The sequence below is a fragment of the Rana temporaria genome, chromosome 4 (genome assembly GCF_905171775.1).
Source record: "Rana temporaria chromosome 4, aRanTem1.1, whole genome shotgun sequence".
Taxonomy (NCBI): Eukaryota; Metazoa; Chordata; class Amphibia; order Anura; family Ranidae; genus Rana; species Rana temporaria.
Window position 1 is genome coordinate 234,094,400 of NC_053492.1, and position 16,351 is coordinate 234,110,750.

Genomic DNA, 16,351 nt, shown 5'->3' on the forward strand with positions numbered 1-16,351 from the left:
GGTTGTCCCGATACCACTTTTTTAGGACTGAGTACAAGTACCGATACTTTTTTTCAAGTACTCGCCGATACTGAATACCGATACTTTTTTTTAAATGTGTCCCCAAATGCAGCCATGTCCCCCCACAAATGCAGCCATGTCCCCCCACAGATGCAGCCATGTCCCCCCCATATGCAGCCATGTCCCCCCCATATCCAGACATGTCCCCCCATATGCAGCCATGTCCCCCCATATGCAGCCATGTCCCCCCCACATGCAGCCATGTCCCCCCCATATGCAGCCATGTCCCCCCATCGGGACATGTCCCCCCTCTGGCATCGGGGGCATCGGGGGTATTTGCGGGAGTACAAGTACTCCCGCAAATACTCGGAATCGGTCCCGATACCGATACTAGTATCGGTATCGGGACAACCCTAGTTCCTTGTGAATATAATAATACAGAAAAAGCATATAAATAGTTTCACAGCACCCACCATGTACAATGCATTTTCAAAATGAGAGATCAATCCTATGGCTGATGGCCATTTTTTTTTTTTTTTTTAAGACAAATGGTACTTCTTAAGATGACCATGGACATCAGAAGCTTGTGTGGGCTTGATCTGACTGCTGCATAATCTTTCTAGAATGGCATAATTGTATCATAAACAAGTATGCTGGAATTGTGTGTGGTTTGTACCTATGTAGGCATTCGAGCGGAGCATAACCATACATTTCCAGCACTGAAATATTTCAGGGTAATGATAGTAATAAAATTGTGCTGCCAGAGTCTGTAAACAGTCTAGTGTATTCAACTGATTTCAAAGGTAATGGGCAATCGTTTAATGATTTAACACAGACAAGGCTCTTTCAATAATTGCACTTATTTGGAAATTTATAAATGTATTTAACATTTTGAATAAACAGGAATTATGTTTTGCAATTGTGGGTGCTATATTTATTTTCTGATTGGACTGGCTATCCCCTATTATGTTTGTGTGCCCCATCTATGAATAATACAAGAGATTGGATTTAAAACTAGAACCGATTATCAAACATGTTACCCTGTTTTCATTATGTGATATTAGCAGGTTGACCTTGAGTTCTATCTGCACTGATTTAACTAAAAGGTTTCCATAAAATCTTTCATCTTGACTTCTACAGGGATCATAACCCTTTTGAAGAAGGATATTCAGAATTCTTAGTGATGAACCAGCAAACTGAAACGTATATCTCTGTGTACATACAAGCTTTGTTCCTTAGACAAATATTGTGCAAAGATGCCTTGTCAATTCTTCAACGGCAAGTATACAAATACTAGTACACTTATTTCCCAACAACTTCCAAACCAGAGTTTGAAAACTCAGTCTTGTAAATCCCAGGATTTTATTCTTTCTGCGAGTGATTACTGAATCCCAGATTAGCTTAGTGAATAGGCCTTGTGTGAGCAACTCATAGCTAAAACTGTCATTCATACCAGTGCTGTATCTAATAGGGTTTATTATTACGAATGTTTAACCAACTAATTACAAGTGTGAGAAATGGGAGAAAACCAGGACTAAACATGGTTACTGTTTTTTACTGTACAATTTACTCCATTTATAACCCAGAAAATGTGAATGTTACATTCCCTATAAATCTGTAAAAAGCTCATTTACTAAGTTATTGATCTGTTTTTTAAACTTATGGAAATGCCAACAAATCAGTAAAAAATGAGTTGTTTGGCACTGTGTACTAATGTCACCTAATTTATTTTGAACTAACATTCATATCTATACATATAGGGGTTGACATATAAAGAATTAGCATTTTGGATAGAATGCAAATGGATTAAAACTCTGTCTGATTTTTACTGCTATTTAGGGCTCTGTTAGAGAAATTTCCCCTTATGTACTGTCCTGCTGACTACAATTTACCAGGCACAACCAAAGGAAACTTTCCAACAGCAACACAAACAGGAATAAAATCTATTTTTTTTATAGAGTCGGGCAGGGCATTTTTTTTCAGAGAATAGATACAGGAACTCCCCCTTTTAGAGTCACCCCTTGTCTCTGCCCCCTACCCACCTTTGAGTACCAACCCTTGGTTACAACCCCTACCCACCTCCCTGTATCGTCCCTTTTAGACAATACAGAACCAAGTTGTGGTGCTAAGTAATTTGGATGGAATTTGTTAATGATAACAAGAAAAGCAGTCAAATAGATCCCCTGCAGCCAGAAACAATAGACACCTCCATCAACAACAGATCCCCCAATCAACAGTCGACCACTATAACAATATACCTCTCCAGGAACAATAGACCCCCGGCAGCAACATCAAATCTCCCCACAATAAACCTTCCAGCAGCCAGCAACAGTAAACCCCTACCTGAAAAGTAGATATTTCCTATCAACAGCTGCCCCCCCAGCAACATAAGACCCACCCCCAGCAACAATAGAACCCCCACCAGAAACAATAAACCTCCCCAGAATCCATAGACCCCCCTGCAAAAATAGATCTCTTCCAGGCACAATAGATCTCCCAGCATACATACATTTAGTGCTGAAGGTGCCAGAAATGCGTCCCCCCCCCCCATGTTCCCACTGAAAAAAAGCCCTGGAGTTGGGGGAGGCTAGTACCACCATAATGTCTTTTTCCTTCTGTCTGTTACAGAAATGTCATAAGTTCTTGGCTGGTGAAATAATTTCCACTGGGCAGAAAGTGAGGGCAAATCTCTGCTTTAGAGCCCCAGATGGAAATAACACCCAGACAGGAGTTCAAATCTTTGCTTATATTTTGTGAAATATGTCTAACTCTTCCATTTCCATAGGGAAATGGGACAGCCTTTTTCATGTATGTGCAAAAGATTTTGTAGGTTGGGATTGAAAGCTCAAAAAATATAAACCGAAATAGGACTTTTAAAGGCACAAACTCAAAACGCTATTGTAAAAAATGAATTCATTATATGAAAAACTCTTTGTTTAGGAGATGGTGGTACCCCCTTTAAGTGTTAAATACCCTTCTGATCCTACTATACTATTGTCAGGTTTTGGTAATGAAAGCTGTCACTTTAATGCAGGGGTGTCCAAACTTTTTTCAAAGAGGGCCAGATTTGATTAAGTGAACATGCGCGAGGGCTGATTATTTTGCCTAACATTCTTTGAACCATTCAAATTTGGTCTAAGTGTGTTCGTCTGAGCACTACTACACTGCCCAACAATAATTCTCTTGCCTTTGTGGCTGTGTGTGGTGAATAAATGAGCTTGGGCGTGTTATTTGCATATACTGTATATATTTCTTTTGTGGCCCCAACGAATCCCAGAGCGCTGCTTAAGACTAAGGATGAGCTTGGGCGTGTTATTTGGATATACCGTATTTATCGGCGTATAACACGCACAGGCTTACCATTGCCATGAATGCAGCCTCACCATTGCCATGAATGTAGCCTTACCATTGCAACCAATGCAGCCTTACCATTGCAACCAATGCAGCCTCACATGTGCCATAAATGCAGCCTCACATGTGCCATAAATGCAGGCTTACATGTGCCATAAATGCAGCCTTACCATTGCAATCAATGCAGCCTTACCATTGCAACCAATGCAGCCTTACCATTGCAACCAATGCAGCCTCACATGTGCCATAAATGCAGCCTCACAGGTGCCATGAATGCAGCCTTACCATTGCCATCAGTGCAGCCTGAATGATGCCCATCTGCAGCCTCGGAGGGCAGAGGGAGGGGGCGGGACGAGTGCCAACAGATTACAAACAGGAGAATCTCTTGTTTACTCTGTGGCATCTTTAATACAAAGTCCCGCCTCCTATGGTAGACAGAACAGTCGTCCAATGTCATCCTAGGAGACGGGACTTCCAATAGAGACGCTCCTGAGTAAACAGGAGATTCTCTTCATGTAATCTGATGGCGCTCGTCCTGCCCCCTCCCTGTCCCCTCCAAGGCAGTGCCAATAAATACAGTATATATCTTTTGTGGCCCTGGGGGGCCACAAACAATATATATATATACAAATCCCCAGGGGGGCCATATTAAATCAACAGGGGGCCGCATTTGGCCCCTGGGCCGGACTTTGGGCATGCCTGCTTTAATGGCAGGCTCATATTGTATTCACTTTTAAATATCGTTTCAGGTATGTCACTCTTAACTTTTTGTTAAAAAAATTATTACCACTACTATTATAAAATGAGCTTGTTCTTTTTGTGCCTTTCTCAATTTAAAATGCTGTTGTTTTTTTCAAAGGTTTTCTGTTGTGATACATAGGCAGGGGATAAAACACATCATTAATGAGTGTTATGTAGAAGTTTTTGACTGGTTCTATGATGAACTGAAAGAGGTTCAACACATATATGAAACCTTTAAGGTATGTAAAAAATGTATACAAACAGAATAAAGAAATTTCGCAAACAGGCACAGTTCTTCTCTAACTGGGTTCAAGTATTTTGTACAGAGGTCCATGGTAGCCTGCAAGACAAGCTCTCTGTACATGTTCCTATAGATTTACCATAGCAACTAACCACATGGTATCAGACTTTAAAATGGAAATTTAAAGCGGAGTTCCGGCCACAATTTCACTTTTTAAATATAAATACCCCTGTAATACACAAGCTTAATGTATTCTAGTAAAGTTAGTCTGTAAACCAAGGTCCGTTTTGTTAGGTTGTTACAGCATTTAGACACTTTATAAAATAGAAATTGACTGGGGCCATCTTAAGTGTGGGCATCATGAAGCCAGACTGTATGACTTCCTGGATTTCAGCCTTGCATATCTCGCACATGCTCAGTGCTGCATAAGCAATGTAATAGTTTTCAGATCAGGTTTCAGCACCTGTACTGTCCAAGTCACATGATACTTCGAGACTGGGGAGTGCACAGACTCCTGGAAAGTTACACCCACTACATTCCCAGGAGTCTGTGCGGTGAAGCTTAAGCACCTACAGTTGTATTCAAAATTATTCAACCCCCACTGAAATTGATTGTTTTAGCCAGTTTGACATTGATTTTGATCATTCAGTCATCCTGCTTACAATTAAATCAAAGAGGCACGTGTAGGTCAGACAGATATAACATAACATTTATAATGAAATAACCACAAATGTCTTTTCTGTGCACACATCATTATCAGTTTTATTTAACCCCCAAGTGACATTCAATCTTAGTACTTAGTACAACATCCTTTTACAGTTATAACAGCTTTTAAACGTGAAGCATAGCTTGACACAAGTGTCTTGCAGCGATCTACGGGTATCTTCGCCCATTCGTCATGGGCAAAAGCCTCCAGTTCAGTCACATTCTTAGGCTTGCGCACTGCAACTGCTTTCTTTAAGTCCCACCAGAGGTTCTCAATCGGATTTAAGTCTGGTGACTGCGATGGCCACCCCAAAATATTCCAGCCTTTAATCTGCAAACATGCTCTAGTGGACTTGGAGGTATGCTTGGGATCATTGTCCTGTTGAAGGGTCCAACGTCTCCCAAGCCTCAGGTTTGTGACGGACTGCATCACATTGTTATCCATTATCTCCTGGTACTGAAGAGAATTCATGGTACCTTGCACACGCTGAAGCTTCCCTGTACCTGCAGAAGCAAAACAGCCCCAAAGCATGATTGACCCCCTGCCATGCTTCACAGTAGGCAAGGTGTTCTTTTCATCATAGGCCTTGTTCTTCCTCCTCCAAACATAGCGTTGATCCATGGGCCCAAACAGTTGTAATTTTGTTTCATCAGTCCACAGAACACAATCCCAAAACTTCTGTGGTTTGTCCACATGATTTTTGCATACTGCAGTCGACTCTTCTTATTCTTTGGAGACAGCAAGGGGGTGCGCCTGGGAGTTCTGGCATGGAGGCCTTCATTACGCAGTGTGCGCCGTATTGTCTGAGCAGAAACTTCAGTACCCACATCTGACAAATCTTTTCTCAGTTCCTCAGCAGTCACACGGGGACTTTTCTCCACTCTACGCTTCAGGTAGCGCACAGCAGTCAAAGTCAGCATCTTCTTTCTGCCACGACCAGGTAGCGTTTCAACAGTTCCCTTTGCCTTGAATTTGCGAATGATGCTTCCTATGGTGTCTTTTGGTATGTTTAACATCTTTGCAATCTTCTTATAGCCATTGCCCTTCCTGTGAAGAGTAATCACCTCTTCTCTTGTCTTCCTGGACCATTCTCTTGACTTCACCATGTTTGTAACCACACCAGTAAATGTCTAGAAGGAGCTGAGGATCACAGTCATTTTAAAGCTGCCTAATTAATGCTTATTAGGCTTTATTGCTGCTCCCTGACATCCACAGGTGTTTTCAATACCTGATTGAATACACTTCAATGAACCTCTGTTCTTCAGAGTGGTAGTCTTTAAGGGGTTGAATAATTGTGTAAATGAAGAATTCACAAAAGAAACATTTACTACTGTATTACAAAACCAATTGATGTCATTTTAGTTGCATATGGTTCTTTAAGAAGTCCTTATAGGATTTCATTCTGAATACAATTACAAATGTACACTAAATTCCCTAAAACCCTTTACAGCATTGGGGGGTTGAATAATTTTGAACACAACTGTAGGTGCAGGAAGAGGGAAGATTAACTATTCTGCCTAGCAACAACACTTTGAAGGCATCTAAAAAAAAAAAAAAATTCTTAAAGGACTAATGACATTTTTTTAAAACTACTGATGTAATGTTATATTTATGGGTGGAACTCCACTTTAAGATCCTGTTAGGAACTTTTATCAATTCTGTTGCACAGCAAGGCAATGGGCAGATATTGCCTGAAACTGTTGCTTTTGTTATTTTGCATCAAATAAAATTTGTTTATTTATATTTAGTAAGATTTTCAAAGACATGAAAGAAATACAACGAACATTGCATGGTAGCGACATATAGATTCCACACCACTGATCTTCTCCCACACAAAATACATTAACAATATAACCAAATGGTTAACAAGAGGTTACTACTGACATATTATTGCAATATAATGAAATATTACCTACTAGCATGTCCAAAGACATGCTAGTAGGTAAATTGGATCTCATCCAAAATTGGCCCTGTATATATGTGTGTTGACTGTGTGTCCCTAGCGTGTCATGATCCTACGGGGTAAAAAAAATGACCGCACTAGCCAAGCAGATACTGGCTGGAATAAGTGCCCAGAGGCGATTCAGTTCGCATGCGTTGCGCTATACAAGTCATTCATTCATTCAAACCAGGAGATACGTTAACTTTCAACTTTCAAATTGCTAATTTTACGAGTAATGCAATACAATTCTAACCATTATCCCATTTAGCAATTATGATAATCTGGCGAAAACGGGAGGAAATGCACCAGGAAATGGATTTGAGCCAACTATCTTGGCTCACCTAGTATGCGCTGCAGCATACATAACCTCCTAATTGAGGGAGCGTAATCCCATATTTTAAATCTGACGCCCATCTAAAACTAATAGGGGCATTATACAGTGTAGAGAATAGACAGAAAGATCTGAAGAAAATTAGGAAAAAGTAAGTAAGATAGGTTACCTGCGTGCCCACACTCAAATGGCTGAAAGGCATTCAATTATCATAATCCAAGTGAGCTTCCCCTTAAGTAAGTCACAGCTGACCTCCATGATCTAGAGATCGCAATCCTTGCTGCCACAAATATGAAGGTAATTAATCATTTAGAATGTCTCTGGGCATTCTCAACCAGGCTGCCTAATAGTGCTTGTTTCAGGGACTTTTGCAGATTAACCTGGGCTAGGGAGTAGATAAAAAAAGATACAAAAAGATACTTGAATCCAGTAATGCCGCACCTTGGGGCATTGCCACCAGGTGTGAAACGCCTTCCCCTCCTGGCCACAGCCACGAAAGCAATGTGGAGAAGCCCCCGGGACATAAGAAGTCAGTCTAACAGGAACCATATACCACCTCAGGAGCACCTTGTAATTTGCTTCAATGATCGAGGTGTTAATGAGAGACCTAGAGGCATTTTGTACCAATACCTGCCACTCATCCATTTCTAAAGATTCATTCAATCCACTTGCCATTTCTCCATATAGCCTTGTTTCTTAACCTCAGATGTTGTTAGGATTTTGTATATTTCCAATATATTTGACCTCTAAGCTTGTCAAACATTAATATTCCATACGGGTCATACTATATCTGATTTACATTTTAATGAACGAAGAAAAATTGCTAACTGAGAGTATCGAAAGAACTCAGATTCTAGTAATTGATGTTTCTCTATCAGGGTTTGTTTAGGCAACACACCTCTGTAGTCACACATGCCCGCTATATGTAAAAATCCTTTGTTAATCCATTAAGGGAAAGCTTGGGGGGCAAGACCCGGGACTCAGGATTCTGGAACAAGGGAGCCAATGGGCCATGAGGCATTTTACATTTATAAGCTCTAGATAATCTATCCCATATTCCCAGGAAGAGTATTAAGGATGGGCAAAGAATGGGGGGGGGCAGCCATATCAGGAGGGCAATCAGTGTACACGGGAAGGAATATGATTCCAATTGTGCTAACTGAGCTGCATAGAATTGCTTAGTCAAGTTTGGGACCCCTAAACTGACCCCCCCTCCCCTGGGAGTGTACAAAGTGCATTTGTTCACCGGGGACCTCTTATCTACCCAAAAAAACAAGAACAATTTTCTTTGGAATACGACCAGGTCAGACCTATTGAGTGCCACTGGGAGGGTGCAAAATAAATATAAAATCCTTGGAAGAACATTAAACTTTAAAGAGTACAGTGAATATAAAGTATGCAAGGAGGGCATAAGATGAATACCTACATAGGGGAGAGCCTCGGACTGCCATTGGAAAGTGAAGTTCTGTTTTAAGGCTTGAACCGTGTTATCTCCCAGCGATATATTTAGTGCCTGAGATTTAGCATGATTTATAGTAAGACCGGATATCTGTGAAAAAGGTCAGAGTATTGCAAATAAATTGGGGATGGAGGTAGTAATGGGCAAATACAACATTATAAGAATATCGTCAGCGAAGAGAGCGCATTTGTACTATCTATTCCCACGATCAATACCCCTTATAACTATACACGTATTACGTATTTTTATGGCCAAGGGCTCAAGCGTGAAAATAAACAGCAATGAGGAGAGAGGACTGCCTTGGCGAGTGCCTCTATAAATGGTGATGGGGCGAGATGAGTATCCTTTGACCAACAAGGAAGCCATGGGATAGTTATAGAGAACCCAGAGCATTGACAAGAACTGTGGACCAAATCCATAACGTGCCATAACATAAAATAGATAATCCCAAGAGAAGCAATCAAAAGCTTTATGTACATCTAGTGATAGCAACATGCCCCGTCTATCCCTCTTTGCATCCCAGTCCAAGCAAATCAGAGATATTACATCTATTGGTCAGAGGCCTGTCGAATTAGGAACAAAGCCTGCTGGATCAGGATGTATATATTGCCCGGCTTTGGTGGACATAGATAAATGCTGCGTTCTCATACACTGGGAGATGCTTAACCTGCAAAATTTCTTTATAAAAGGAGAGCAAATGTGTAGTCAATATCTCATGGTACCTTCTATAGTAATAACAATAGAACCAGTCCAGTCCCAGGGCTTTAGATGGATTAAGGTTTTTAATTGGCAACTGAATTTCATGGTCCAGGAACTCTTTGTCCATTAGTTGTAATTGAGGTAGAGAAATATCCTGAAAAAAATTTATCATCCAGGGCCTCCTGGAAAGAATTTGGTTTGTCAAAGAGTGTGGAATAGAAATCATAAAATTCCCTTACTACTGATTGTGGGTTTTGTGTCAATTGACCTTTTTTGAGGCGTAACCTAGGCAGGGCTGATGCATGACAGTTGGAGTTAATTTTCGTGCTAGAATCATATTATGCTTATCACCCATTGTATAAAAATAATGCCTGGACCAACTAATCGTTTTTTCAGAGTAGTAAAGCTCATGTTCAGAGCTACCCGCACCATATAGATTTTGTGCCTAATGTCTATCTGTGGAGATTTACGCTGTTCCTACCTGAGAGAGGTCAATGTCTCCTCTTGTTGTCTTTCACATTTTGTTTTGCCCTAGCTGCCAACTGAATGAGTTTGCCCCTATTGGTGGCTTTATGGACCTCCCAATTAGTTGTCGAGGACATATCAGTGGGTAGATTCTCACTAAAAAAGTTACGTAGCTCCGTCTCTATTTCCTGATGTATAACTGAATCATTGAGCAGGGAGGCATTGAGGCACCACAGAGACGGTTTAGACCATAAATCAGAAAGGGATCGTTATACTTGGGAATGATCTGACCATGGTGTTTCAAGAATTTTAACAGAAAAATACAAATGATAGCAGAGGCTTCTGCACTAAAATATGGTCAATGCGGAAATATGTGCCATTGACATGTGAAAAATGGGTATAATCCCTAGTAGAGGAGTTATTCTCTCACCAAGCATATAAAATACATTTTGAATAACCCCTAAAACATGTGCTGCAACCTAGTGTTTGAGAAAAAAAAAATTTGTATGCTTAAAGCTTAACTTTAAGCAAATATTATCTAAACCCATCAGCATTTTTACCCATTTTTAGCACAGAGGCTGCTGTGCAGGGGGGGGGGGCGTGTCAGCACAAGTCTGATCATTAAAGGACAGGTAGGTTGTCCTTGAAGTAACCTTCTGCTCTTGGGAATCCCCTGCTAATAATTACTATATCTACAGCTCAGCTGGTACATTAGTGTGATGGTCACTGATAATAATGCTTCTTGCACTTGAAGAGTCCTCCTCTTACAGATAGTTTAAAAGATCTGGGAATATGTGTTAACTTATGTAACATATTTGATTCATATAATTCAGGCCAAGCAGGGATGCTAAAGAGTTCATATTGTATGTGGCAGAAGACCAGCATCAAGCATTTGTCAATGTAAATAAATGTATATAAATTGAAAATATAATATTTAATAAAGCAGTAATGAACAAATGAGAGACATACAGTTATTTTTATACTATGCTTATCACTTATGATGTTCTCTGTATCTCTAATTCTATCTCTTACTCTAGTTTACGGTGTTATAACAGTGTACATCCTTCATTTTTCAGGAAGAGCCTGTCTTATCAAGAAACATGCCACCAGCAGTTGGTGCAATCATCTGGTCACGGAAGCTTCTTTCAAGGATTGAAAATACAATGAAAGTAGGAATAAAATTGAAATAAAGTTACCAAAAGAAATCAGCAATAATCTAAATTGGTTTAATAGTGCAGCCCTACCTCTCAGGCCTCGTATACACGACCGAGTTTCTCGGCAAAAACCAGCAAGAAACTTGCTGGGTTTTTTTTTTTGCCGAGGAAACCGGTCGTGTGTACACTTTGACGAGGAAACTGTTGAGGATCTCGTCGAGCCAAAAAGAAAGCATGTCTTCTTTTTCCTCAATGGCAATGGAGAAATTTGGCTCGCCGAGATCCACGACAGCCTAACAAGGAACTCGACGAGCAAAACGATGTGTTTCGCCCGTCTAGTTTCTCGGTCGTGTGTACGAGGCCTCAGAGATTACCCATTTTGTTATTTATTTGTATTTTCTCTCTGTCAGGGAAGTGTCAGGCAGTGTAATCATTAATAAGGCCACCATGTCTCTTGCCTGAGCTAAATGCTGATAAGATACTCACAAAAATACCACACAATTTAAAAAAATATATATTATTTATAAATTTTTATTTATTACACATACTCATATAGCCCTGTGAACTTACGCAGCGCTTTATATATATATATATATATATAAGGAAAATTGCTTTGAATGTACAATATATATATATATATATATATTGTACATTCAAAGCAATTTTCCTTATGTTGCTCTTCAGTTTCTAACATTCTATATCTTAGTGCAGTACTCTCTAGCGGCGATGGTGTGAAAAACTGGTGAAACTCATTTGCAATGATTATTCTATGAATTCTTAGGACAGAACAACTTTTTTCCCCCACTTTGATAATATTTTATCAAAATATCAATTTCTAGAATTTCTTAGGATCTGACTGTGTAATAGTAACCTGGTCGGAGGCTGAAATGCTGAGAGGGCTCCTCTTGCGGCTAAGTGCAGTACACCCCTGAAGATGGTAGAGAAGGTGCAGTGCCCAAACAAGCACAGGTTGCCAGACAGGTTCTGAAGAGTAGAACTGATGGTCACCTGACGTATACGGGATGCAGCAGGATACACAGCTGGGCAAGAGTCTCTTAGAGAACCTCAGTAGTACTTGGCAGTAGTGCACACAGGAGACGGTAGTGAAAGCCTGGCCTGGTCAAACACAGTGGATCCGTCAGGAGCAGAGGCAGGTAACAAAACAGGAACTAGCCAAGGTCGTACACAGGAAGGCAAGCCAGGAATAAATAGCAACGTTTGTAATGCAAGCCAGGGTCATATACTGGAGACAGCAGCAGAGTCGGTTGAACAAGCCAGGGGTCAAGGCCAGTTGAGGAGATCAGACAGGTCAGAGACAACCTGGGTCACAACAGGAAATCCAGGTGTAAATGCACAAGGGCTCAGGGACACAGGAAGGCTGGCAACAATCCAGCAATTTGTGAGAGGAGCTGTTGTTCTTATATAGGCCAGTGAATACTGTGAATTAGCGTGCTTTGCGCCACGCATACAGATTTGCCATAGTGTGTTGCTCGCTAATTCGCCTGCGCGAATTAGCCAGACCATATTGGATGTTGGCATATTTGCCAATTCTTCTTGTAATTCTTCCCTGACAGACTACTTATTCAAGATACATCAGCTTTACTAGGAAAAAGAGTGATACTGTAACCTTTACTGTGTTACTTGTCCTATTTCAGATGAGTGGAGCAAAACTCATTTTGGTGCTGTCTGAAGTATTCATGGAAATTAAGTATAGTCTGTTACATTGCAGTTGTGCTACCTTAACAAGGCTATTTCCCACAAGTGTTTATCTACCAATTTTTTTTACTATAAAAGTAATCAAATGACATACTAACATAATTGTTGTTGTTTCCAAAGGCTTTCAAAAATGTGAAAATTGTAGCAACATGCCTCACATACTCACATACAGTAAAGCTGTATAATCAAATAGCTTCTGCTTTGGTGTCATATGAAGATCTATGGTATCAGAAGTGGAGGTCTCAGGTAGACAGAGGTCTGAGCGGACTTCATTATACATTACTTATCCGAGAACCTGGCACACAACAGTTGAGGGTCAACACTGATATGAGGTAATTTTTGATACTATTATTTCCATCTGCAAAATATAAGCTGTTCTAGCACAACACTGTGTCTACAATTCTGTTAACCTATACTAGAAAGCTGCTGTTGGCTAACGCTGTTAAATTGAATTACAGAATAATCCATCTGATTGAAGAGACAAAATGGATGTTGAGACTTGGTATCCGTGTTCCAGAAGCTGCTCTTCATGCGTATCAGCAGGTAAATATCTAGGGTATTGTTTTTATGAATATGATGATAATGGAACTCTAGAGCGCATCAGATTTAATTTTTACTTAAATACGCTTCTGCATTTAGGGGTGAGTTATCTATCCTCTCTTCCACTCATTGGTGGAGTAATGGCATCTTACATAGGGATACATCATTAACTCTACATGGGGGTATGGACATATCAGAAATTCTCTCGTATTTCTCTTGTATCTTGTAAATTTGCCATTCTCTTGTATTTATCCATGTTGTGCTCATAGCCCAATCTATACAGGACAAAGTGTTATGTCTCTATCCTTTTTATATAATGCTTTTCATATCTATTTCTTGAGTTTCTGCAAAGCTTATTTTGCTTACCAAAAATGAAGGGGATAAACTCCACTAGCCTAACCCTAGGAACTAGCTATATCTAGGATCTCAAGATCAGGGTGCCTTATGCCTTGTACACTCAATCGGAATTTCCAATGGAAAAAGTCAGACGGAATTTCTTCATTGGATATTCCGACCGCGTGTGTGACCCATCTGAGGTTTTCCATTGGAAATTCTGATGGACTTAGAAAGAACTTTGTCTGTATGGAAAGAACTTTGTCTGTATGGAACTCCGACGGAGAAAAAAACACACATGCTCAGAATTAAGTTGACGCATGCTCGGAAGCATTTCTTGGCTCGCCGTAGTGTTGTACATCACTGCGTTTTGGGCGTGCGGAATTTGGTGTGACAGTGTGTATGCAAGACAGATTGAACGGAATTCCGTCAGAAAAATCCGTTGGAGTTTATCCCGACGGAAATTCAGATCGTGTGTACAGGGCAATAGAAAGATGCCTTCACAGTACATACACTTATCTTTCTATAACTTATGATTGTAGAAGAAATAGATTGTTCACCCTTTCAAGTATTTGGAGTTTATTCAACAAAACAGTGCAACTAATTAGATTTTGTCTTGCACTAAAAGGACTTATAAAAAGTATTCTGCTTGGTCACTATGGTGTGCCTCCCGCATTGATTCTTGAATAAGGCTATCTGTGTCCATTTTGCCAGTACACATTAGACTTTTCAAATATGCATAAGAGAATGTCCCAAGTACTCAAAATACTTTTGATGTAAGCTGTGAGTTGCCTGACATTGTCCCAAATGCAAAGGAAATAAATGAACATATGTAACCAAAAAAGCAGTCATTATATAAATATATGTTTAGAGAATATGATTGTGCCTTTTAGTTTTTCTCAAGTTAGCAACCATTTTGCCAATGTGCTCATTGTTGGTGTGTGAGTGTGCAAGTGCCAGTCAGTTTTGGGTTTCATTGTCATACATGTACAGTATCTCACAAAAGAGAGTACACCCCTCACATTTTTTGTGAATATTTTATTCTAATTTTTAATGTGACAACACTGAAGAAATTACACTTTGCTACAATGTAAAGTAGTGAACCGCTGGCAACAAAAGAGAGTGCACCCCTAAGTAAAAATTTCCAATTTGGGCCCAAAGTGTCAATATTTTGTGTTCCCACTACTATTTTCCAGCATTGCCTTAACCCTCTTGGGCATTGAGTTCACCAGAGCTTCACAGGTAGCCACTGGAGTCTTCTTCCACTCCTCCATGACGACATCACAGAGCTGGTGGATGTTAGAGACCTTGCACTCCTCCACCTTCCATTTGAGAATGCCTCACAGATGCTCAATAGGGTTTAGGTCTGGAGACATGCTTGGCCAGTCCATCACCTTTACCCTCAGCTTCTTTAGCAAGGCGGTGGTCGTCTTGGAGGTGTATTTGGGGTTGTTTGTTGGAATACTGCCCAGTATTACTTCACAGTACATGTTGGCATTCATGGTTCCCTCAATGAACTGTAGCTTCCCAGTGCCAGCAGCACTCATGCAGCCTCAGATCATGACACTCCCACCACCATGCTTAACTGTAGGCAATACACATTTGTCTTTGTACTCCTCACCTGGTTGCCCTCACACACGCTTGACACCATCTGAACCAAATAGGTTTATCTTGGTCTCATCAGACCACACGACATGGTTCCAGTAATCCATGTACTTAGTCTGCTTGTCTTCAGCAAACTGTTTGCAGGCTTTCTTGTGCATCATCATTAGAAGAGGCTTCCTTCTGGGATAACAGTTATGCAGACCAATTTGATGCAGTGTGCGGCATATGGGCTGAGCACTGACAAGCTGAACCCCCACCTCTTCAACCTCTGAGGCAATGCTAGCAGCACTCATACGTCTATTTCCCAAAGACAACTTCTCGATATGATGCTGAGCAACATCTTTGGTCGACTATGTCGAGGCCTATTCTTAGTGGAACCTGTCCTGTTAAACGGCTGTATGGTCTTGGCCACCATGCTACAGCTGAGTTTCAGGGTCTTGGCAATCTTCTTATAGCCTAGGCCATCTTCATGTAAAGCAACATTTTTTTTTTCAGATCCTCAGAGAGTTCTTTGCCATGAGGTGCCATGTTAAACTTCCAGTGACCAGTATGAGAGAGTGAGAACGATAACACCAAATTTAATACACCTGCTCCCCATTCACACCTGAGACCTTGTAACACTAACGAGTCACATGACATCGGGGAGTGAAAGTGCCTAATTGGGCCCAATTTGTACATTTTCACTTAGGGGTGTACTCACTTTTGTTGCCAGCAGTTTAGATATTAATGGCTGTGTGTTGAGTTATTTTGAGGGGACAGCACATTTACACTGTTATACAAGCTGCACACTCACTACTTGTAGCAAAGTGTAATTTCTTCAGTGTTGTCACATGAAAAGATATAATACAATATTTTCAAAAATGTGAGGGGTGTACTCACTTTTGTGAGATGCTGTATATGTATCTAAAATATTTGCTAACTTGATCTACATTTTGCCTTAAAAACTGTGTTTTTGATCATTGTGACTACAACTTAGATTGACACATGATATAAAGGCCAGCTTGTTTAGGACTTTATTCATTTAAGTGTAGATAAAACAGAGAATCTTCCATAACAATATTTTCCCCA

At 40.4% G+C, this 16,351-nt stretch overlaps 1 protein-coding gene across 1 annotated transcript in view; it reads left to right on the forward strand.

Moving 5' to 3' along the window:
- LOC120937061 (dynein heavy chain 5, axonemal-like) overlaps positions 1–16,351 on the forward strand; it is a 342,938-nt gene that overhangs the window by 56,749 nt on the left and 269,838 nt on the right. The window contains exons 14-18 of the mRNA XM_040350003.1: positions 1,141–1,278; positions 4,211–4,331; positions 11,012–11,104; positions 12,926–13,137; positions 13,264–13,348. Coding sequence (XP_040205937.1) covers positions 1,141–1,278; positions 4,211–4,331; positions 11,012–11,104; positions 12,926–13,137; positions 13,264–13,348 — 649 coding nt within the window. The remainder of the gene's footprint in view (positions 1–1,140; positions 1,279–4,210; positions 4,332–11,011; positions 11,105–12,925; positions 13,138–13,263; positions 13,349–16,351) is intronic.